The 24,344-nt window shown below is 39.8% G+C and overlaps 2 protein-coding genes across 3 annotated transcripts in view; one reads left to right on the plus strand and one right to left on the minus strand.

Annotated features, from left to right (window-relative positions):
- The window catches only part of LOC133630878 (NAD-dependent protein deacylase sirtuin-5, mitochondrial-like), a 35,453-nt gene that overhangs the window by 8,957 nt on the left and 2,152 nt on the right, over window positions 1–24,344 (minus strand). The window contains exons 1-7 of one of the 2 annotated variants that reach the window (XM_062022694.1): window positions 4,866–5,023; window positions 3,990–4,094; window positions 3,696–3,829; window positions 1,787–2,012; window positions 1,527–1,614; window positions 722–775; window positions 236–359 (exon numbers count right to left, since the gene is read on the minus strand). In XM_062022694.1, coding sequence (XP_061878678.1) covers window positions 236–359; window positions 722–775; window positions 1,527–1,614; window positions 1,787–2,012; window positions 3,696–3,829; window positions 3,990–4,089 — 726 coding nt within the window. In that variant the 5' untranslated portion in view covers window positions 4,090–4,094; window positions 4,866–5,023. Of the gene's footprint in view, window positions 1–235; window positions 360–721; window positions 776–1,526; window positions 1,615–1,786; window positions 2,013–3,695; window positions 3,830–3,989; window positions 4,095–4,865; window positions 5,024–24,344 lie in introns of those variants that run through there. The other variant, XM_062022693.1, reaches the window with a different exon arrangement.
- The window catches only part of LOC133630876 (phosphatase and actin regulator 1-like), a 111,850-nt gene continuing 92,471 nt past the window's right edge, over window positions 4,966–24,344 (plus strand). Inside the window, exon 1 of the mRNA XM_062022692.1 lies at window positions 4,966–5,451. Coding sequence (XP_061878676.1) covers window positions 5,343–5,451 — 109 coding nt within the window. The 5' untranslated portion in view covers window positions 4,966–5,342. The remainder of the gene's footprint in view (window positions 5,452–24,344) is intronic.

Below are 24,344 nucleotides of genomic sequence, written 5' to 3' on the forward strand. Positions count from 1 at the left end.
GATACGAGGGTTTTGAGTTAAGAGCTCTGTCACAGAACCAATTAAGCTCATAAATTGAGGTACTACTGATTTGTGGTTAAGATAGACGTGGGTATTAGTCAAAGTAAAGGTTTTTAAAACCATCTATTTTATGCTGAGGGGGCAAAACATGAGCAACCACACAAAGGTGTGGCTTTTGTGTGATCAAATGAATTGTATAAACTATTATTAAATAATAATGTCAATGACAACCTACCACCAAACAAAGATCACAGACTTCCAGCTCTTTTTCCACCTTGGTCAGGATATGAGAGTCCAACGTCTCCCCGAAAAACACGACGTTGGGCCTCAGCAGACCGTTGCACTCACTTTCGGAACATCTTATGAAAGCATGACAATCATTAGAAAATGTGTGGATATAAGCTCCAGACACAATTGTATTATGTTTGTCAATACAGTATTCAGTATCTAACATTTTAGGGTTAAGTTACATGAATCATGTCTTCTTTCTATATACTGTAAGGAAAACAAATGTAAAGACAACAAACAGCTTCAATGTGAGTGATGTTCCTTGTCTTGGTCATTTTGCATTCATCACATAATAAAGCACAACTGCCTCCTACTGGTCAATATGAGTAAAAAGTAAAAGAGTTCCTTGACCAACATTGCCTCATGAAATAAAATATAAAAAGACATTGAGGAGTTGTGCTAATGCAAATATGTAGCAAAATATTAATCCCACCTTGGTAGTTTATCCACCGGAATGTCAGCATCGGCCACATTTGGGTCCGGGGAACTACATGAAGAGAAGGGGGGAATGTAACACATGCATGTAAATTGCAGAAAAAAAAACACAAGCCAACAGTGGCACCAGAGTTGTCATAATTTAAAGGAGACATATGCTTTTTTCTTTTACATACAGTGCAAGCCAAAAAGTTTGGACACACCTTCTCATTTCAATGCGTTTTCTTTATTTTTATAATATTTTTGTAGATTGTCACTGAAGGCATCAAAACTATGACACCTGGGAAGTGAAAACCATTTCAGGTGACTACCTCTTGAAGCTCATCGAGAGAATGCAAAGAGTGTGCAAAGCACTAATCAGAGCAAAGGGTGGCTATTTTGAAGAAACTAGAATATAAAACATGTTTTCAGTTATTTCACCATTTTTGTTAAGTACATAACACCACGTGTTCATTCATAGTTTTGATGCCTTCAGTGACAATTTACAATGTAAATAGTCATGAAAATAAAGAAAACACATTGAATGAGAAAGAGTGTCCAAACTTTTGGCCTGCACTGTATGATATTAGTTGCCAGTTTTTTTAATAACTGTTAGGGACGAAGGACCCAGAAGTCAGCTGGAGTAGGCTGACTTCCGGCCACCAAACATCACCCGTGACCAAAATACAGTATAGATAATTAATTGCATAGATTTTGGTCATTCTTGAAATATCAATAACATGGTTGTTATGGCACACCGACTTACAAATACATGTACAAGTTCCTATTTTATAGTATAATTAGGTTACAATTGTGATTTCTACCCTTTGTTCTTGAGGGCTGCACAAATGGGGCTGCGCTTGTTGACATCCACGTCTCCGCAGGTCAAACAGCGCGTCTCCATCAGACTACCTGCAGTTCAACACACAAAACAACGATTCACAGCAAGTTATCTTTTCACTCATGTATACACGTTTTGGCTGTCCGCATCACCGTCTTTCAAACGGAACAATTAGAAGGTTTGTTTCATTGTAGCCTCAACCTTGCTTTTAGCCGATGATTGACGCTGCACCGGGCCACACACCGTGAATTCTGAGCACATGTTTGGAGCCCGCCTGCTGGTGCAGGTCATCGATGCACTGGGTGATGACGACGACGGAGCGGCCCTGCTTTTTCAACCGAGCCTCGCACTCTGCTATGGCTACATGAGCGGAGTTGGGCGTTTTATTCAACGCCAGCTCTCTCCTGTGATGGTAGAACTCCCACACTCGTGAAGGGTAGCGGGAGAAGGCCTCTGGAGAAGCCAGGTCCTGCAGGAGCATGGAGATGTATCCATTAGGAGGGTGAGTCAAGAAATTCTCAGGACGGAAAAAGCATAGATTAGAACAGTGATTCTCAAACTGTGGTATGTGGGCTCCATATAGTGGAATGCCAAAGAGTCACTTGATTAAAATACAGTTTTGTTTCCCTATATTCAAACACAGTGTTACTGTTTAAATTGTGTGTAGCGTTACAGTGAACTAAAGTACTACCGCATTTTTCGGACAATAGGGCACACCGGATTATAAGGCGCACTGCCAATGAGCGGGTCTATTCAGGTCTATTTTCATACAAAAGGCGCACCAGATTATAAGGCGCATTAAAGGGTCATATTATGATTCTTTTCTAAATTTAAAACACTATCTTGTGGTCTACATAACATGAGATGGCGGTTCTTTGGTGAAAGTGTTGCATAGATTATGTTTTACAGATCATCTTCAAGTAGCTTTCTGAGCATCTCTTCAGGATGCGTCGTTTTGTGGGCGGTCTTATTTACGTGGCTCATCTTCGACAGCGTCTTCTCCGCGTCATCTTTGTTGTAGCGTGTAGTGTGCAAAGACGGGAGTGGAAAAAGTGTCAAAAGATGGAGCCAACTGTTTTAATGACATTCAGACTTTACTTAAATAACAGAGCAGCATCTTCTCATCTTTGGCTCACTAGTGCAATAACAACGCTGGAAATGTCCTGTGAAAAACCGTCAGACCGAAACCTTTTAATAACTAAAGTTCCGTGGGTGAATTATGTAAACCCACTAGAGTTTTTAGCGCTTTGATAGCTAGTCTACTGACAGATATACTGTAAGTAAGAACTTTACACTACTTTATATTAGAAATGGCAACAGCGGAAGATGAATGCCACATCAGAAGGTAGACAAAAAGAAGAAGCTTATGACTACGGTGTCGGCACGGACTACAATGGCGGATGCGCTCAAATTTTCAGGACTTATGCAGACCCCAAATACACATAGGCAGGTACCAGAAAATAAGAAAAGTTGGTTTTGCATAATATTGCAAAACAAAACAACAGATAATGTCGGCTAATAGGTGCCATTTTGGGGTCCTTATACACGCACCATAATAATACTCGTATGTTTAATGCGCCAACAATTCATCAAACAGTGCGGCTTCACAGTTCACCAAAGTTGTACTAAAAACATTTTGACAGATTTTTGAGCGCCGTGTGTAATGTTCTATATTTTCAATGAAACATTTAAAGTTTTGGTGTTGTTTACTGCCGTCATCTTGCAGTTTTCACGTATCTCTTACGTGTGACTGCCATCTACTGGTCACACGTATTACACCATGTACCACATAAAATAGCTTCGAGGTCGGTAAGCACAACCAGAATTATTCCATACATTAGGCGCACCGGGTTATAAGGCGCACTGTCGATTTTGGAGAAAATGAAAGGATTCCGTGCACCTTATAGTCCGAAAGTACAGTTTATAGACTTGTTAAATAAAACCTCAGCCTTGTTTTTAATGTTGGTCAGTATGGTGGTAATTGCAGAGCCAGGTTTTTTCTGAGGTGGTACTTGGAGAAAAAGTTTGAGAACCACTGGATCAGAATGTTTTCAATCTGTTAGTTGTTGCTGCAGAAATAAATCCAGCATTATGTGAAGATATACAGTATTATGTTATGATAAAGCAAACACAATGTTTTTGATAAACTCACTTGCGACTGCCATTTCCTCCATTTCTCATGTTCACCCCGGAAAGTTGGGAGTCCGCTCTCAGCACTGACACCTGCCCCTGTGATGATAGCTATGTGCTTGGCTTTGGCAAAGACCTCTCGGAATTCAGATGTGTCTGGAAAAGTTACGGTTGAATAGTTGATGTGATATTTCTGGAGTAAAGCTACGCCTAGGACGTATTACAGTTTGTGGCTGGAATTACTACCACTTTTCCGATTACTTTAGTCAGGGATTATTCCAAGTAGTGGCTTCTGTTTGCAAAACCTGAATATTACCCGAGTTGGGTCTTGCTGTGTCCACCAAAGGTCCTCCCGTCACACGAGTGGAACACATGCGGCGTCCCAATGACACAACAGCTCGGTATTGTAAGAGCATTGTCACTATAATAGGAGGTAAACAAAACACAAAATTAACGTTTGGGAGATAATAACTATGAATTTACTCTGTCATAATTGAGTAAAACATATGCATGCATTCAAAACAGTCTTCCTTTAGATGACATTAATTGATTAGAAGAGTTTTAACTCAGCTTTGTGGACCTGTGGGTGCGTCCTGCTAGCAAGAGTGCAAACTACTGTGCCCAAAACAGGTTTTACAAGATATATACCATTTTAAAAGTGTGTAAGAATAACTCTGAAGTCTAAAAGTTAGCTATTCGCTGCCTAACAACCACACTTACTGTTCGAGTTATTACTTATATGTAATGTTGTATTCTTCTACGACAGAAAATACATAATCCAAATGCAGTATATATTTTTCTTATAGTGTGTTGCTGTAAACTCGCGAGATGTTAATTTACGCGAAAGCGCACAGGCTAAATTTCACTGACTGAGGCGTCGAAAGGAACTTTAATGTCGTATTTTTAGGAACCGTGTTCTAACACAACAGGGTAATGAACACTTAACATTAGCGTTGTTCGAGTTATTACTTTGTGTAACTTTCTATACTTCTACGACAGAAAATACATAATCCAAATACAGTATATACTTTTAAGTGTGTTGCTGTAATCTCGCGATATGTTAATTTACGCGAAAGCGCAGAGGCTGTTTCACTGGCTGAGGCGTCGAAAGGAACTTCAATGCTGTATTTTTAGGAACACGACAGGGAATTGAACACTCAACATTAGCTTTGGCGGCAAATGTTACACTTACCTCTATTTTTGAGCTCTCTGGACGCCTTGAAAGTTCGACAAGCGACGCTGCTGTCGAGTTGCCACAGCGGTGCGAGCTCGCTTGTTTACTTTTCTCGCAACTCGCAGCCGTAAACCTTATCTAGATGTCGCAAAACCCCAAATGGGTAACGTGCAGTGTGCGGACGCCATCTGCAGGTCGAGTTTAGAACTGCAGTTCATTCACACCCCTTTTGACGTCACCACCAATGTGCGCAATTGTGCGTTACGTCGGTGGTATTTGTAGTACTGTATTATCAATCACAATCAGGGTGAGAAGAGATATTTAAAAGCATGCGATCGTCGTGTACGAGGATGCTGTACACGGGATTCATCACTCCCTCTCTTCTTCTCCCTGTGAGCATCCTCCTCCTCCTCTTCATCACACATATCTACCTCCCACTGTGGTTGAGTGCGCCCCAGTCGGCCGGCAGTCACTAGAGGACCCTGGCCCAGGTTGATGGCGACCACTCCAGACGGCACAGACCGCCGACTGATCCGGAGACTGCGCTCCAAGAGCGACACCCCCTACCTGGTCGAAGCCCGCTTCTCCTTCAACCTGCGGACAGGTAGGATCGAGCATCACCACCACCACCACCATCACTATGGTGGATTCATGGATGCTTGTCATGTTGATGTGTTGGACAGTAGCATGATACATGTGGAGCCTAATATGGTCCATTCCCACGGAAGGAATGTTATGCAACTTTGCAGACTCAGTCATGGTGTGATGTTTTATTGTTTGAATATGGGATTATGTAAGGAGAAGAGGCGTCAGCATGAACAGGAGTACACATACAGTAGCCCATGCATGCTGCCCTGCTGGTTCTCATGGACAAAAGTGTGATGCATTCTTTTTAACTATCACATCCTGTAGTGTTATTTTGTCTCCATCATCTTTTTACAAAGCCAGTTGCATCCTGTTACCATGGTGACTCTGCATTTTCGAGCTCTGCACTATACTGTGTTGTTATTGTACACGCCGCATAAAATGCTGTTCTGGGTTGTTGCAACCCATCCTACAATGTGGGCCAGAGGCACTCGGACAGTGACTTTTTGCAGCGTATGCCACCACAATGAATCAGAAATAACACAATCAAAATGTTACTAAAGCGTAGTCATTAGCTTGAATTCATTGGTTTCACACAAACATGGTCTTAAGCATATATAGTTTCTTTCTGTAATAATACAAAACCAGTGAAGTTGGCACGTTGTGTAAATGGTAAATAAAAACAGAATACAATGATTTGCAAATCCTTTTCAATCTATATTCAATTGAATGCCCTGCAAAGACAAGATATTTAACGTTCGAACTGGTAAACTTTGATATTTTTTGTAAATATTAGCTCATTTGGAATTTGATGCCTGCAACATTTAAAAAAAAATCTGGCACAAGTGGCAAAAAAGACTGAGAAAGTTGAGTAATGCTCATCAAACACTTATTTGGAACATCCCACAGGTGAACAAGCAAATTGGGAACAGGTGGGTGCCATGATTGGGTATAAAAGCAGTTTCCATGAAATGCTCAGTCATTCACAAACAAGGATGGGGCGAGGGTCACCACTTTGTGAACAAATGCATGAGCAAATTGTCAAACAGTTTAAGAACAACATTTCTCAACGAACTATAGCATGAATTTAAGGATTTCACCATCTACGGTCTGTAATATCATCAAAAGGTTCAGAGGATCTGGAGAAATCACTGCACCTAAGCGATATTACGGACCTTCGATCCCTCAGGCAGTACTGCATCAAAAACCGACATCAGTGTGTAAAGAATATCACCACATGAACTCAGGAACACTTAATAAAACCACTGTAAGTAACTACAGTTTGTCGCTACATCTGTAAGTGCAAGTTAAAACTCTACTATACAAATCAAAAGCCATTTATCAACAACACCCATGTTGTTGATAAATTCTATAGAGGGAGTTCCCCATCTACGGTCCGTAATATCATCAAAAGCATAAAATTGTGTTTTGGGTTGTTGCAACCCATCTTACAATGTGGGCCAGAGGCACTTGGACAGTGACTTTTTGCAGTATATGCCACCACAATGGATCTGAAATAACACAATCAAGATGTGACTAAAGCGTAGACCTTAGCTTGAATTCATTGGTTTCACATGAACATGGTATTTAGCATTTACAGGACTTACTGTGGTACCTCGGTTTTTGTTAGTAATCTGCTCAAAAGGTCCGACCAAGACCGAAGAAAAACCCAATCAAGTTTTCCCATAAGAAATAATGCAAATACAGGCACCCAACAAATACTAACACAAAACAAATAATTATATTAGTAAATGAAGAACAAAATGCAAAATAAAGGACATATGGATAAATGCACATTTCACATCACTTTTATCTTGAAGACTCGTGTTGGTGAAGACTCGTGTTGGTGAAGACAGCGATGAGCGGAGAGGTATTCCAACTTTATACTTTGCTCTGAGTTATTTCTTGAATTACTGTATTTTTCAGACTATAAGGCGCACTTAAAATCCTTTTATTTTCTCAAAAATCGACAGTGCGCTTTATAAACCCGTATGCATAATGTAAGGAATAATTCTGGTTGTGCTTACCGACCTCAAAGCTATTTTATTTTGTACATGGTGTAATAATAAGTGTGACTAGTAGATGGCAGTCACACATAAGAGATACATGTAGACTGCAAGATGAGGCCAGTAAATGACACCAAAACTTTAAACGTTCCATTGACAATGTACAACATTACACACAGCATTTAAAAATCTGCCAAAATGTTTTAGTACGACTTTGGTAAGCTATGAAGCCACACCGCTTGAGGGATTGTGAGAGCATTACGGCTACTGTAGACAGACGTATTGTGCTTCAACATACAAGTATTATTATGGTGTGTGTATAAGGACCGCAAAATGGCACACATTAGCAGACATATTATCTGGCGTTTTTTCTGCCAACATTATGCAAAAACAATTTTTTTTACCTTCTGGTACCCGCTGATGTGTATTTAGGATATGTATAAGTCCTGAACATTTGCGCACGTCCGCCATTGTAGTGTATGACAACACCATAGTCGATAAGCTTCTTCTTTTTTTCTATCTTCTTGTTATGGGACATTCATCCTCCACTGTTACCATTTCTAATATAAAGTAGTGTAAAGTTCTTACTTATATCTGTCAGTAGACTCACTATGAAAGCGCTAAAAACTACCAGTGTAGTGAGTTTACATTATTCACCCAAGGAACTTTAGTTATTAGAGAGTTTCGGTCGGACGGTTTTTCACGGGACACATTTCCGGCGTTGTTGTTGCACTAGTGAGCCACAGATGAGGGGATGCTGCTCCGTTGTTGATTGAAGTAAAGTCTGAATGTCATTAAAACAGTTAGCTCCATCTTTTGACACTTCTTCCACTCCCGTCCTTGCACGCTACACCGCTACAACAAAGATGACGGGGAGAAGACGCTGTCGAAAGTGAGCCACATAAATAAGACCGCCCACAAAACGGCGCATCCTGAAGCGACTGTCAGAAAACAACTTAAAGATGGTCTGTAAAACATCATCTATGCAACATTTTGACCAAAGAACCCCCATTACATGTTACATGTACAAGGAAGTCTTTTACATTGACAAAAAAATTATAATAAGACCCCTTTAATGCGCCCTATAATCCGGTTCACTTTTTGTATGAAAATAGACCCGCTCATCGGCAGTGTGCCTTATAATCCGGTGCGCCCTACGGTCCCAAAAATCTGGTAAATAGTGTTTCTCACCTTCTATACCAAAGTGCTATCAATCGCAACTTTCTTTGGCCCAGTGGTGGCTTTTTTTGCAATCGTACACAATAAAAATTAGTGACCAACGTGTGGATTCTTAGTTTCTGCTGAATGATACACAAGCAAACGGAGTAGTTTGTAAATAACCAAGACGGTATACAAAAACTGAATCACACAAAAAGCTGGGCATTCAAAAACGGAGGTACCATTGTATAGCACATTTATGTTAAAAAAAATTGGGATGAGCCAATTCCAGAAATTTCAACAATTCCCTGCAACTTATGCATGGCCTTGCAACTTTGTCCAATGTTCGCAATTTTCCCGCCCATTTAGCCAATCATCGTGATTTTCGCCCATCGGATTTATCTCGTAGTGGTGCTTGAACGTGCACTTCAACTGTCTGATCAAAATGTGTGTTTGTTTTTGGGTACACTAAGGGATGTGTAACAATATCAACTTTTTACTGTTCAAACAGCACAATCGTCGTCCTCCCGCATAGCCCGGACCTACTTCCTGTTCCTGTTCACAGTTCACAGTCTTCTGGATAACGTAGTATACAAACATACAGCAACATACAGGCATTTTCAAACCCTAGTTTACATATAATTATACATTTATTTAACCATTATTTATCCAATGTAAGGCAATTTTAAGCACATATTTAATTTGCAATGCTGACATAGCAAGGCATCATATACAGAACAGAGATGTTGACGTGTGACGATCTAATTAGCTCTCATTTACCAACAAAGATGGCAGTGTTTTTTACCGTCATAATATTTAATAATTGCTATTATTTGTTATACTGAATTCAAATACTACAGTGATTTGACAATAGGTTTAGTATACTTTTACTGCTGTGTTTACTATTAAATCTGTGAATGCATGATTGACTTTATTTAAGAGTTACTATCTAAGAGATAAACTAGCAGTTGTTAGTGTGTGTGTGTACGTGTGTGTTTTTTCTTGTATTTCTACCCTTCTTGAGACATCAACAAGGAAAAGTACCTTCCATATGAGGACCGGTGAACAAGTTAGGACCGAAACCATGGTCCCAATACAGAAAACCATTGCATCTAATAGAGAATGTCTCATATGAAATCTATCAAAATTAGGGTGGTCCCAAAAAGGAGGGATTTTTCAAATTGACTGTGCGTCGGTTTTTAAAAGTGCTCCCCTTCTGGACAACATATGAAATAACAAGTGTGTGTAAGAAATTGAAATGCGCTCCCTTTGGCCAAAATTAATTTAAAATAAATAAATAAATATGTATATAGAGACATACTGTAATAACGTGAAGTAAATAATAGAATATAATGATGAAGAATAATGAAGATGAAAAAATAATTACAAACAAAAAATGTATTATTAAAAGCTTACCTTTTTTATATTTTCATAGTATGTATATACCATTAATGTTGTAAATACAAATCTTTATATATCTAGAAAGGGTGGTCCTAAAGAGGTATGCATTTTTCGGCGGTCTCAAGAAGGTAACAAATACAAGAATATGTGTACCGTATTTTTCGGAGTATAAGTCGCACCAGAGTATAAGTCGCACCTGCCGAAAATGTATAATAAAGAAGGAAAAAAACATATATAAGTCGCACTAGAGTATAAGTCGCATTTTTGGGGGAAATCTATTAGATAAAATCCAACACCAAGAATAGACATTTGAAAGGCAATTTAAAATAAATAAAGAATAGTGAACAACAGGCTGAATAAGTGTATGTTATATGAATAACCAACTGAGAATGTGCCTGGTATGTTAACATAACATATTATGGTAAGAGTCATTCAAATAACTATAACATATAGAACATGCTATACATTTTTTGTCCTTGCTCTGATAGAGAGGTGATTGCGTTGCATGAAGCGGTAACACCAAGAAGGTCCTCCCGCAAAGTCATTTATATTCATCTCCTTGGCAACTACCTGGGCGTGGAGACGCAACCGTACGGTTGACAAGCCTCTTACTTTGTTCAAGCACCCATTTGTGAATTTGTTCCTCGAGCTGTGGTCACCTAGCTTTCAGCCCGCAATTTGCTTTTTTAGTTTTCTTCATTTCAGTAATAGTAGCCTCCGCTTTTCGGCAGTACCTTACAATTTTCTCGTTTACTCCAAACTTTCTTTCTGCTGCTCGATTGTCGGGTTCCTGCTGCATATTTCACTACTTCCAGCTTGTAACCTGCAGTATATGATTTCCTTTTCGGTGCCATTTTTGTTCAGCCCTTTGTTTTTATAAGTTACCGACAATGTTGAAATGGTGGAAGTAGTACAGTAGCAGGTAGCATCTTCTTTTCCCACAATGCACTTCTGCCATGACCCGCCTCTGCCGAATTTTCATTGGTTGACATGTGTGTGACGATTGCTGTAGCATCTTCTTTTCCCACAATGCACTTCTGCCATGACCCGCCTCCGCCAAATTTTCATTGGTTGACGTGTGTGTGTGACGATTGCTGATATCAGGTTAGTCTCTTACGTGAATGAGATAAATAATATTTGACATTTTCAATAATGTGTTAATAATTTCACACATAAGTCGCTCCGGAGTATACGTCGCACCCCCGGCCAAACTTTGAAAAAAACTGCGACTTATAGTCCGAAAAATACGGTGGGTGTGTGTGTGTTCTTGTATTTCTACCCTTCTTGAGACATCAACAAGGAAAAGTACCTTCCATATGAGGACCGGTGAACAAGTTAGGACCGAAATCATAGTTTCCAATATGGAAAACCATTGCATCTAATAGAGCAGGGGTGCTCATTATGTCGATCGCGATCTACCGGTCGATCGCGGAGGGTGTGTCAGTCGATCCCCAGCCAGGCATTAAAAAAATAGTCCTAAAAATGAGCGATCATAAATCTTCACTATGACGTCACTTGATTGACATTCACGGCACCCGAGGGTCTTCTGAGATGACGCTGGCTGCTGCCAGACCATTATTTAGAAAAAATTACCGACAGGAAGGCGAGAAACTTTTTATTTCAACAGACTCTGACCTGTCCTCAAAACTCCAAAGACCGACTGCACAGTTGCACAATAAAAGCACTGCTTCATGCTGCCTGCGCTAACAACATAAGAGTCTCAGAAAGCTGGCATGCACAAGCTAGCAAGCTACGGAGTTGGCCGCCAAAGTATTTCTTGTAAAGTCTATACAAAGGAGTACGGAAGCTGGACAAATAAGATGCCAAAAACCAACCACTTTCATGTGGTTTTGGACAGAAAGGAGGACTTTTCTTCTCCTCCATTTGAAAATGCGGACGTTATCAGCACCACTGTCTGATTCCTATCAATGCAATTCATCAGAATCAGGTAATACACCAACTTATATTCTTGTCTACATGAAAGAAAGGAATCTATATGTGTTAAACATGCTTGCATTATCTTTAAACACCTTTAACTTGTTAACAATATTAACTGTATGTGTTAAACATGCTTGTATTACCTTGAAACACCTTTAACTTGTTAACAATATTCACTATATTTGTTAAACATGCTTGTATTATCATCAAACACCTTTAACTTGTTAACAATATTAACTATACGTGTTAAACATGCTTGCATTATCTTTAAACACCTTTAACTTGTTAACAATATTAACTATATGTATTAAACATTCTTGTATTATCTTTAAACACCTTTAATTTATTAACAATATTAACTATATGTGTTAAACATGCTTGCATTATCATTAAACACCTTTAACTTGTTAACAAAAACATATATTTCATAAATAAGTAAATATAAATTATATATATGAATGAGGTAGATCCCCGCGACTTGATCAATTGAAAAGTAGCTCGCCTGCAGAAAAAGTGTGAGCACCCCTGTAATAGAGAATGTCTCATTTGCAACCCTGGTGGTGAAATCTATCAAAATGAGGGTGGTCCCAAAAAGGAGGGATTTTTCAAATTGACTGTGTGTCGGTTTTAAAAGTGCTCCCCCTCTGGTCAACATATGAAATAAGTGTGTGTAAAAATTTGAAGTGCCTCCCCTCTGGCCAACATATGTAATAACAAGTGTGTGTAAGAAATTGAAATGCGCTCCCTTTGGCCAACATTAATAAAAAAATATAAAATAAATATGTATATAGAGACATACTGTAATAACTTGAACTAAATAATGAAGATGAAAAACCAATCAAAAACAAAAAAATAAACAAAAAAATAATTTACTAAAAGCTTATCTTTTTTATATTTGCAGTTTTTATATATTATTAATGTTGTAAATACAAATCTTTATATATCTAGAAAGGGTGGTCCTAAAGAGGTAGGCATTTTTCAGAGGTCTCAAGAAGGTAAAAAATACAAGAATGTGTGTGTGTACATGAATCCATTCATAGTCTTTCTGATTGATAGCCTGGCTGTTCTGGCAGATGAGTTTGCGTGTGATTGTGTGTCCTTTTCAGACCAGCGTGTTGTCAGTAACAGCACACAGCAGTTTGCCTTTTTGCTCATGTGTTATCTCCCGGCTCCACAACAAAGCCATCAAGCGTGCGGATGCTACGGGGGCGACGTGTACAACGGCGCTCTTGTTGACTCACTTCCACCTGGAGAAGTGAGGCAGTGTTTAGCTTATTGCCAAGGAAACCGACCATGTCTTGTGGGCAAGGTTGTGGCTCTTGGATTAGCTTTTGTAGTCATGTTGGTCTACCAGGACAGATATTAGCCCATCAGCATAATGAAAGCGTACAATTTGACAGAAAACTGGTCATCGATGGAGAAGATACAGGGTGAGTGGCTTGGTGGCATGATAGGTGCAATGCATGCAAGTGGACAAAGGTTAGAATGAGTAAATGGCAACGTGTAGCCTACTGTTATAATTGCTTTTATTAAAATACCAATATCAACACAACTCTTTAGTAGCTGATGTACAGTAGATTTACAGTAAATCTTGGTAAATGATACTAAAATATGCTCAGCGTACGTGATATTGCTCATGACTTTCTATTAGGAGAAAGTGGAGCCGAGTTCTTGATATTTAATAGTTATTTTGAAAATATTTTATTTACATTTCAGTCCCAATAGTAATACTTGCAGAATAAATCCCTTTTGTTAAGAAAACAAAAATAGTGAACATAAGGCCTGACGCACAAATTAAACTAATTCTGCCTAGCAACAAGTGGCTATGCAAACATGTGATGTGATTAGTAGTACCACTACCACTAGTACCATTCCTACAACTATTACTACTGATACCACTTTTATGACTAATAATACTAATACAACAACTACTACTACTATTACTACCATTCCTACAACTGCTACTACTGATACCACATTGTGACTAATAGTGCCACCGCTGCTGCTGCTTCTACAACTCCCGATGGTGCCACTACTGTACAACTTGTACGACTACTCTACTGTACTTCTAACATTACTACTACGACAACAACTATTTCTGCAGCAGCTACTCCTACAATTGTTACCAATATGACTAATTGCAACTACTGCTGCTACTACTACTTGTATAACTACAACTACTGTACTACTACAACTACTACTGCTACTACTACTACCATTCCTACTACTACTGATACAACTTATATGACTAATAATACTATTACAACTACGGTACTACTACTACAACTACTACTACTACCATTCCTACTACTACTACTGATACCAGTTATATGACTAATACTACTAATACAACTACTGTATGACTACAAGTGCCACCGCTGCTGCTGCCACTACTGTACAACTACTATCAATCAATCAATCAATGTTTATTTATATAGCCCTAAATCACAAGTGTCTCAAAGGGCTGCACAAGCCACAACGACATCCTCGGTTCAGATCCCACATCAGGGCAAGGAAAAACTCAACCCAGTGGGATGACAATGAGAAACCTTTGAGAGGTACCCCCCCCCCCCCTAGGGAGACCGGTGCAATGGACGTCGAGTGGGTCTAGCACAGACCTGGGCATTCTGCGGCCCGCGGGCCACATCCGGCCCTTTGTGCGTCCCTGTCCGGCCCGCGTGAGGCCAATCATGAATTACAAAATACATTTAAAAAAGTATCTATGTCGAGTGTGCAATACAACAGTGCTGCTTTTGTTTTGAAAAGCGTTATTTGTATTATTTCCATGTGGACGTATGCACGTGCGTGATTGTGAGTGAATGTGAACAGCTGCAATCACAAATTTCAAAATAAAGTTGAAAAAACATCTGTCGTGCGCGCAATACAACTGTGCTGCTTTTATTTTGAAAAGTGTTATTTATGGGGGTATGTCCGTGTGTAACCTGTGAGTGAAGGTGCACAGCGACAAGTGATGCACGGTTTACACCCGAGACGCTAAAAAGAGAAAAGTTGATGACGAATGCCGTGTTTTCAACAAGAGATGGACTGCCAACCAACGTTCCCTCTAAGGTGCGCGCCTGCGCAATTGCGCACTGCTCAAGCATCCTCTGCGCACAGCAAATATATGCCGTGCACCAAATCAAATCCCATCTGAATTCTAAACAAAATAAACACATTTATTCTGTGTAATTTTGCAATGCAACTTTGAGTGACAGTGACAACAAGCGGCCCTAACGGTGTTCGTCAACACCGTTCAATTGAACACCGTTCGATTATTGTAACTTCTATCGAGATGCTTCGAGGCCAGGAATTATATCGATCACTTTATTGAGCAAAACTGTTTATATCCGGCCATAACCACACCAAAAACATGAGTAAAACACTTCTATCTCGAAAAACTAGTAATTCTCTGCCGTACAAACCAGGCCAAAACCAACTTGTCATCTGTCACCAACACGCATACCACTAAACCACTAGTGCGTTTATGGCCACACAAAAAGTCGGACAACTCAAACACCACACAAAGTTACACTATGACTCCTCAGTCATACGTGTGCTTATTTTACTGTCATTTATTATTAATGTTAATTTATTTATATTAATCATGGAATGCTGTTACTAGAGAAAGTTACAGGAATGCACACTTCATCCTATGCTTACATTTCATTGTGCAACATGAGGATGTTTAAGGGGAACTAAATGTGATCTCTGAAAGGGGTACAAATGATTTCCAAAGCACTGCTTTTGGTATAAAGTTAAGTTAGGTTAAATGAAAGTATTATTATTATTACTAATTATTATTATTATTATTTATCTTACGGTATATATCAAAAATAATATTGAGCAAAATTTAATTGAAATATTGTCGATGTGGCCCTCCAGCAGTGCTCGGGTTGCTCATGCGGCCCCCCGGTAAAAATTAATTGCCCACCCCTGGTCTAGCATAATATTGTGAAAGTCCAGTCCATAGTGGATCTAATATAATAGTACTACAACGTGTACGATGACTACTACTACTATACTACTCCTACAATTGTTACTACTATGACTAATTACAACTACTGCTGCTACTACTACTACTACTACTACTTGTATAACTACAAATACCGTACTACTACAACTACTACTACTTGCATGACTACTACTACTGCTGCTACTACTACTACTTGTATAACTACAAATACTGCACTACTATAACTACTACTACTACTACGCTTGTATGACTACTACCAGGGGCGCCGCTAGGGATTTTGGGCCCCATGAAAAGAATCTTTACAGGGCCCCCAACACAGCGGCAACATTATAATTTCATCATCATTAGGGGCCTCTCTGGGCCCCCCTCCATCATGGGCCCCTAGAATCCGTCTCCTTTACCCCCCCTTTTCGGCGCCCCTGACTACTACTACTACTCCTACAATTGTTACTGCTATGACTAATTACAAATACTGCTGCTACTATTACTACTTGTATAACTACAAATACTGTATTACTAGAACTACTACTGCTGCTGCTACTACTACTACTACTTGTATGACTACTACTACTGCTGCTGCTATTACTACTACTCATACTTGCCAACCCTCCCGTTTTTAGCGGGAGAATCCCGATATTCAGCGCCTCTCCCGACAACCTTCCGGCAGAGATTTTCTCCCGACAAACTCCCGGTATTCAGCCGAAACTGGAGGCCACGTCCCCTCCAGCTCAATGCGGACCTGAGACTGAGTGGGGACAGCCTGTTCTCACGTCCGCTTTCCCACAAAATAAACAGCTTGCCTGCCCAAAGACGTCATAACATCTAGGGCTTTTATAGAGTGCACAACTGCGCACACAACAAGGAGACGAAGCAGAAGAACGAGGAAATTACAGACATGGCGGCCGAAATGATATACTCATCATGAACGGAGAAGTTAAACAGGACAATACTGCCATCTAATGGATAGCCACTGGAACACTGAAATTCAAGTATTTTTTTTTTTTTCTATGTAAACAAAATAAATTTAAAAATATATATATATATAGCTAGAATTCACTGAAAGTCAAGTATTTCATACATATATATATATGAAATATATATGAAATACTCGAGTTGGTGAATTCTAGCTGTAAATAACCACGCCCCCAAACACCCCCCACCCCGACCAAGCCCCCCCCCCCCACCTCCCGATATTGGAGGTCTCAAGGTTGGCAAGTATGCTACTACTACTACTTGTATGACTACTTCTACTGCTGCTACTACTACTACTACTTGTATAACTACTACTTCTACTATTACTTGTATGACTAATACTACTACTACTACTTGTATGACTACTACTACTACTACTTGTATGATTACTACTACTACTATTTCTGCTGCAGCTACTCCTACCCCTACAATTGTTACTAATACGGCTGATTACAACTACTGCTACTACTACTTGTATGCCTACGACTGCAACTACTGTACTACTACTACTATTATGACTACAACTGTTACTACCACTATGACTGCAACTATCACAGTACTACTATTTCTGCCGCAGCTAGTCCTACAATTGTTACTACTACTATTACAGCTACTGCCACTGCTGCTACTACTTGTAGTACTTTTACTATAAATAGCCTACTGATACAACAACAAAAATAGTAGCACAAATAGCACAAATTAACATCATTAATATTAAAAAAAATAAGCATGAATAATTCTGCCTGCAAATACTATTTCTACTATTAGTACTACTACTGCTACGACTATGACAACAACTACTATTACTATTTCTGCTGCAGCTACTCCTACGGTTGTTAATGCTACTGTAGTACTATGTGTATGATTAATACTATAACTACCACTTCAGTTGCTGCTGCTACTACAGTACTACTGCAACTATACTACTGTGACTACAACTACTATTGCTATTTCTTCTGCAGCTATTCCTACGGTTGTTACTACCACTGTACTACTAATTAAAACTGCTACTAGCGTGGCGAAGTTGGTAGAGTGGCTGTGCCAGCAATCGGAGTGTTGCTGGTTACTGGGGTTCAATTCCCACCTTCTACCTTCCTAGTCACGTCCGTTGTGTCCTTGGGCAAGACACTTCACCCTTTGCCTCTGATGGCTGCTGGTTAGCGCCTTGCATGGCAGCTCCCTCCATCAGTGTGTGAATGTGTGTGTGAATGGGTAAATGTGGAAATACTGTCAAAGCGCTTTGAGTACCTTGAAGGTAGAAAAGCGCTATACAAGTATAACCCATTTATCATTTATTTACCATGAGGATTGTTGCTAATTACTAATACTACTGGTAGTACTTTTACTACAAAGACTGATACTACAAAAAAATAGCAGCACAAATAACACAAATGAACATTATTGATATAAAAACTAAACAAAAAAATAAACATTAATAATTATGCATGCAACTACTGCTGCTACTACTACAGTATTTCTGCCGCAGCTACTACCCATCCTATGATTGTTACTACTACTGCTGCTACCAATAGCAGTATTACTACAACTACTGCTACTATGTGACAAATAGTGAGCATGAGGCTTGATGCACAAATTACCATGAATAATGCTGCCTGAACCAAGTGGCAGTGTGACGTGACCAGGAAAGTGTGGATTATATACTACTACTGCTGCTGTCACTACTATTTATAGAACTACTACTACTAATAGGCTTTTGTTAGCATGATACAGTACATTGAAACTGAAAGAGAAAAAGAGTGTAGTGAGTTAATATGATTAGTTTCGTGTGTTTGTGGTTAAACAGCTGCAACTGATGATGTCGTGAACACATGAATCTGCAGTGTATATACCGCATGAGATGTCGTGTCGCCTTTAATAGAATCTTTCAGAAACTAAAACCACAGGATACAAATAGCCTTTAAACCGAGGGCATATAACGTATGGACTCTATGTGCAGGATTTAACGTCTGTGACTATCTCATTTGCAGCGCGGTGAAATGAGCAACAAAACGATATGTCCACTGTCAGTTATGTCAGGCTGCTCTGTAATTTCTAATCTACAAAATGTAAACATTAAAGGCCTACTGAAACCCACTACTACCGACCACGCAGTCTGATAGTTTATATATCAATGATGAAATCTTAACATTGCAACACATGCCAATACGGCCGGGTTAACTTATAAAGTGACATTTAAAATTTCCCGGGAAATGTCCGGCTGAAACGTCGCGGTATGATGACGTATGCGCGTGACGTAGTCAGTTTAACGGAAGTTATGGTACCCCGTAGAATCCTATACAAAAAGCTGTTTTCATTTCATAATTCCACAGTATTCTGGACATCTTTTGCAATTTGTTTAATGAACAATGAAGGCTGCAAAGAAGACAGTTGTAGGTGGGATCGGTGTATTAGCAGCGGAATACAGCAACACAACCAGGAGGACTTTGTTGGAGAGCAGACGCGCTAGCCGGCGACCTCACCTTGACTTCCTACGTCTCCGGGCCGCCAAACGCATCGGGTGAAGTCCTTCGTCCTTCCGCCGATCGCTGGAACGCAGGTGAGCACGGGTGTTGATGAGCAGATGAGGGCTGGCTGGCGTAGGTGGAGAGCTAATGTTTTTAGCATAGCTCTGTGTGGTCCGGTTGCTAAGTTGCTAAGTTAGCTTCAATGGCGTCGTTAGCACAGCATTGTTAACCTTCGCCAGCCTGGAAAGCATTAACCGTGTATTTACATGTCCACGGTTTAATAGTATTGTTGATTTTCTATCCATCCTTCCAGTCAGGGGTTTATTTTTTTTGTTTCTATATGCAGTTAAAGCACGATGCTATCACGTTAGCTCGTAGCTAAAGCGTTTCGCCGATGTATTGTCGTGGAGATAAAAGGCACTGAATGTCCATTTCGCGTTCTCGACTCTCATTTTCAAGAGGATATAGTATCCGAGGTGGTTTAAAATACAAATCCGTGATCCACAATAGAAAAAGGAGAGAGTGTGGAATCCAATGAGCCAGCTTGTACCTAAGTTACGGTCAGAGCGAAAAAAAATATGTATTTCACTGCATTCTAGTCCGTCACTCTAACGTTCCTCGTCCACGAATCTTTCATCCTCTCTCAAAGTAATGGGGTAATGGTCCGAATCGCTCTAGCTGCGTTGAAAACAATAGGAAAATATGAGGGAGTGAACAACTGACAATGTCACGCTACTTCCAGTAGGGGCAAGGTTTTTTTTTATCAGAGACCAAAAGTTGCGAACTTTATCGACGTTGTTCTATACTAAATCCTTTCAGCAAAAATATGGCAATATCGCAAAATGATCAAGTATGACACATAGAATGGATCTGCTATTCCCGTTTAAATAAACAAATTTCATTTCAGCAGGCCTTTAAGATACTAGTATGTATGTGTGACCTACTTTTGTATGGGCAAAAGTACTGAGACAGCAGGTCAGTTCACCTTTGTAATATTACTGTACACCAATGACGTGCAGTCACTGGAGGCGGGGCCTCACCTGCCATCATGGAAAGAAAAAAAATGTGAAAAGAAAAAAATGTAATTAAATTGTTATACAGTATGTATCCAGTGATTATACTATAAAGTTATTTTCCATTTAACTTCACCAGTTTTAGATTCTTTTTATTCAAAATCGCTGAATTTTCACATTTGCCGTTCAAATACTGCAAATACTGAGAAGAGACGGTGCGGTGATAAGCAGCCAGTTGTGGCACGTCACTGCGTTGTGCCTCAACATGGATTGCGGACTCGGCTAACTGCTGGCCTGCTGTGCAGTGAGACCGTATTGCTATATGAACTATATTATACATTTCCATAGTTTAGTTAACTGAGGTATATAATGTACAGTGTATTTTATCAATAACTGTATGTGTGTAACGTATTTCTTGTGCTGAGCGATCATAAAACTGCTGCGAAGACACACTGGCTGAGGCTCGCCTCGCAGTAATCCCGCCTCCTTGTGCCGGTGCACCCCCGCCGTAGAAAACGGGGGGGGAGGTGCATGTTATATCAACTAAAGCCCACACTTAAACTTTCCACGTGCAAGATTGAATCAATTGTAACCTATTTTTATGGGCTTTCCTCTTTGTGATGTTAATTCCTGTTACACGCTGTTATACAGTATATGCCTTGCGCTCTTATTTTGAAGGCGCTAAGAGCGGAAGTGATGACACGTTGGAGTGGAGCGGAGGTTTTTGAAAGAAGGTAAATAAAGTGGTCCTCGTGTAAACTGAAGCCTCCGTGTTTATTATTTTGTAGTTTCATACAGTATATAAGACATTTATAAACCCTCGGTTACACTATTTAAAAAAGTTATTTCATAAGAAGCCAAAAAGTGCAAAAACAATAATGTTCATGATGGAGGAGTTGTGAATGACCGCAGGGCCACAACATTAGGTACACCTGCAGACTGCAGCACGGATTTCACATTTGATTCATTCACAACTCCTCCAACACGAACATTATTGTTTTTGCACTTTTTGGCTTCTTATTAAATAACTTTTTTAAATAGATTAAATCTTGCACGTGGAAAGTTTAAGTGTGGGCTTTAGTTGATATAACACTCCCATCACGGGGTGCTTTCTACGACGGGAGTGCATGAATCCAGCACAACAGCGGGGCATGGACTTCATTTATAAGTAAAGGTAAGACCATAATAAAGTTTTTTTTAATTAAATATGCTTTTTTGTGTGCTACAGTTTGTATGTGTAAAGTTAAAGTTAAGTTAAAGTACCAATGATTGTCACACACACACTAGGTGTGGTGAAATTTGTCCTCTGCATTTGACCCATCCCCTTGTTCACCCCCTGGGAGGTGAGGGGAGCAGTGGGCAGCAGTGGCGCCGCGTCCGGGAATAATTTTTGGTGATTTAACCCCCAATTCCAACCCTTGATGCTGAGTGCCAGGCAGGGAAGAATGCTGGTATGAGCTTTTAAACATAACCCGTTAACTGCTGCCAATCAAATGGTGAATAAGATACTCTTTAGGGATCATATGTTTGTAAATCTGACTGTGATGAAGACAGTGCCTCACCAGCCATGAACCTCACCGCACGTCACTGCTGTACACTACTATATACAGCAAATGAAAATGTAAGACTATATTGGGTTTGCCCTGAGACTCTTCTAGCATAGTATGTACAGCGCAGCCGGAAAGTATTTACAGCGCTTCACTTTAGCAACATTTTGTTATGTTAGTCTTATTTAAAAATGGAATAAATTCACTTTTGTCCTCAAAAGTCTACACACCCTTCATGACAATTTGTAAAAGTTTTTTAGAGCTTTTTGCAAATGTATTAAAAATAAAAACAAAGAGATCACACGAACATAAGTATTCGCTGCCTTTGCTCAATACTTTGTTGATGCACCTTTGGCAGCAATCACAGCCTCAAGACTTTTTGAATACAAATAAGAATTGGCACACCCATCTTAGCTCTCACGTTGGCTGGGAAGCGTTGGTGCACAGCCATTTTCAGATCTTTGCAGAGATGTTCAGTCGGATTCAAGTCTGGGCTCTGGCTGGGCCAATCAAGGACATTTACAGAGTTGTCTTAAAGCCACTTTTTTGATATCTTGGCTGTGTGCTGGGGTCGTTGTCCTGTTGAAAGAAGATCCGTCGCCCCAGTCTGAGTTCTAGAGCATTCTGGAGCAGGTTTTCATCAAGGATGTCTCTGTACATACAATTCCAGGAAAACCGGAAACTTTTCCAGTTCAAAAAACAACTTTGTTTTTTGTCCTGATTAAGAGGAATGATTTGACGGTGAAACGGTTGAAATGGGTGGAAAAATGTGGAAGGAGTACTCGCCAGAAAAAAGGATGGAATTAGGGCTTTGGAAAACCAGCAAAAATGGAAAATTCTTGAATTTTTTTAAATTTGGAAAAAGAGTAGTTTGACTTTTCAGAATGGTGGAATGTGTTGAAGGTGGAATGGTATGAATGGGTTGAAAAATGTGGAAATGGTGAAAGTTTGAAAAATGACCAATTCATTATAAATGGTTTTGAAAAATGTCCCGGAAAACTGGGATTTTTTGGAATTTGTCAAGGGAAAGCCTGCGATTCCCAAACATTGCTGAATTCATCTTTCCCTCTATCCTGACTAGTCTCACAGTTCCTGCCGCTGAAAAACATCCCCACAGCATGATGCTGCCACCACCATGCTTCACTGTAGGGCTTGTAAACTCCGGTGGGCTGCCATGTCCTTTTTACTAAGAAGTGGCTTCCGTCTGGCCACGCCATCATACAGGCCTGATTGGTGGATTGCTGCTGAGATGGATGTCCTCCTGGAAGGTTCTCCTCTTTCAACAGAGGAATGTTGTAGCTCTGACAGGTCTCCTCCTTGACTAGGGCCCTTCTCCCTCGATTGCTCAGTTTAGACAGCCGGCTAGCTTAAGGAAAGTCCTAATGGTTCCAAACTTCCTGCATTTACAGATGATGGAGGCCACTGTACTCATTGGAACCTTCAAGGCAGCAGATTTTTTTCTGTACCCTTCCTCAGATCTGTGCCTATGGAGACAATTCCTTCAACTTCATGGTAGGTTTGTGCTCTGCCATGCACTGTCAAGTGTGGAACCTTTATATATTGACAGGTGTGTGACTTTCCAAATCATATCCAAACGATGATCAGTTGAAATAGAATGCTCCTGATCTCACTTTCGAGTTGAATAGCAAAGGCTGTGAATACTTCTTCTGTACATGTGATTTCTTAGTTATTTATTTGTAATAAATTAGCAAAAATCTCTACAAAAATAAATAAATAATAATTTGCACATTGTCATTATAGTGTAGTGCAGGCCCGGGCAATTATTTCTACTCCGGGGGCCAAATTTAGAGAAAAAAATGTGTCTGGGGGCTGGTATATCTGATTTTTAGGAACACTAATACAAAACATCGCAATAATGTCTGATTGAATGCTAAAAACGTTAGGGCAGACTGCCTTAAAAAATGGAATGGAATTTTACGTTTTTTTACTGAATGAGACACCCAGAATGTACATGAAAATAAAGAATGTGGGATTTACAATATTAACTATGACTGATAAAACACTGAATATTGACAACATATGAACGTCACACCGACCTCTACATCGACATATTTTACAATCAACAAAAATGCAACAAACACAGCGAAATATGAACGCGAATGGTAAAAAACTAAAAAACACCTACAATCTGATACGTCTGCTATATCACTAAGCTTTAGAACTTTGCTGTAAAAATATCCTTCCGTGTCTGTCCCTGACACCCGCATTTCAGGCTGGCCGCTCTGGAAACACTCTTTGGAATCGCTTCCCACCCACAGTTTGGTGCCTCGTCTGAGCTGCTGTAACTTAGATTACCATAGTAACTAAAATATCATGCAAAAGCGCAGATTCCAACCATTGAAATACTTTGTATAGTTAAAGACTTACGGTAATTTGAAAACATCACTGCACATCATAATGGCAGCTACAGTTTCCATC

This window comes from Entelurus aequoreus, linkage group LG16 (genome assembly GCF_033978785.1).
Source record: "Entelurus aequoreus isolate RoL-2023_Sb linkage group LG16, RoL_Eaeq_v1.1, whole genome shotgun sequence".
NCBI classification, from domain to species: Eukaryota; Metazoa; Chordata; class Actinopteri; order Syngnathiformes; family Syngnathidae; genus Entelurus; species Entelurus aequoreus.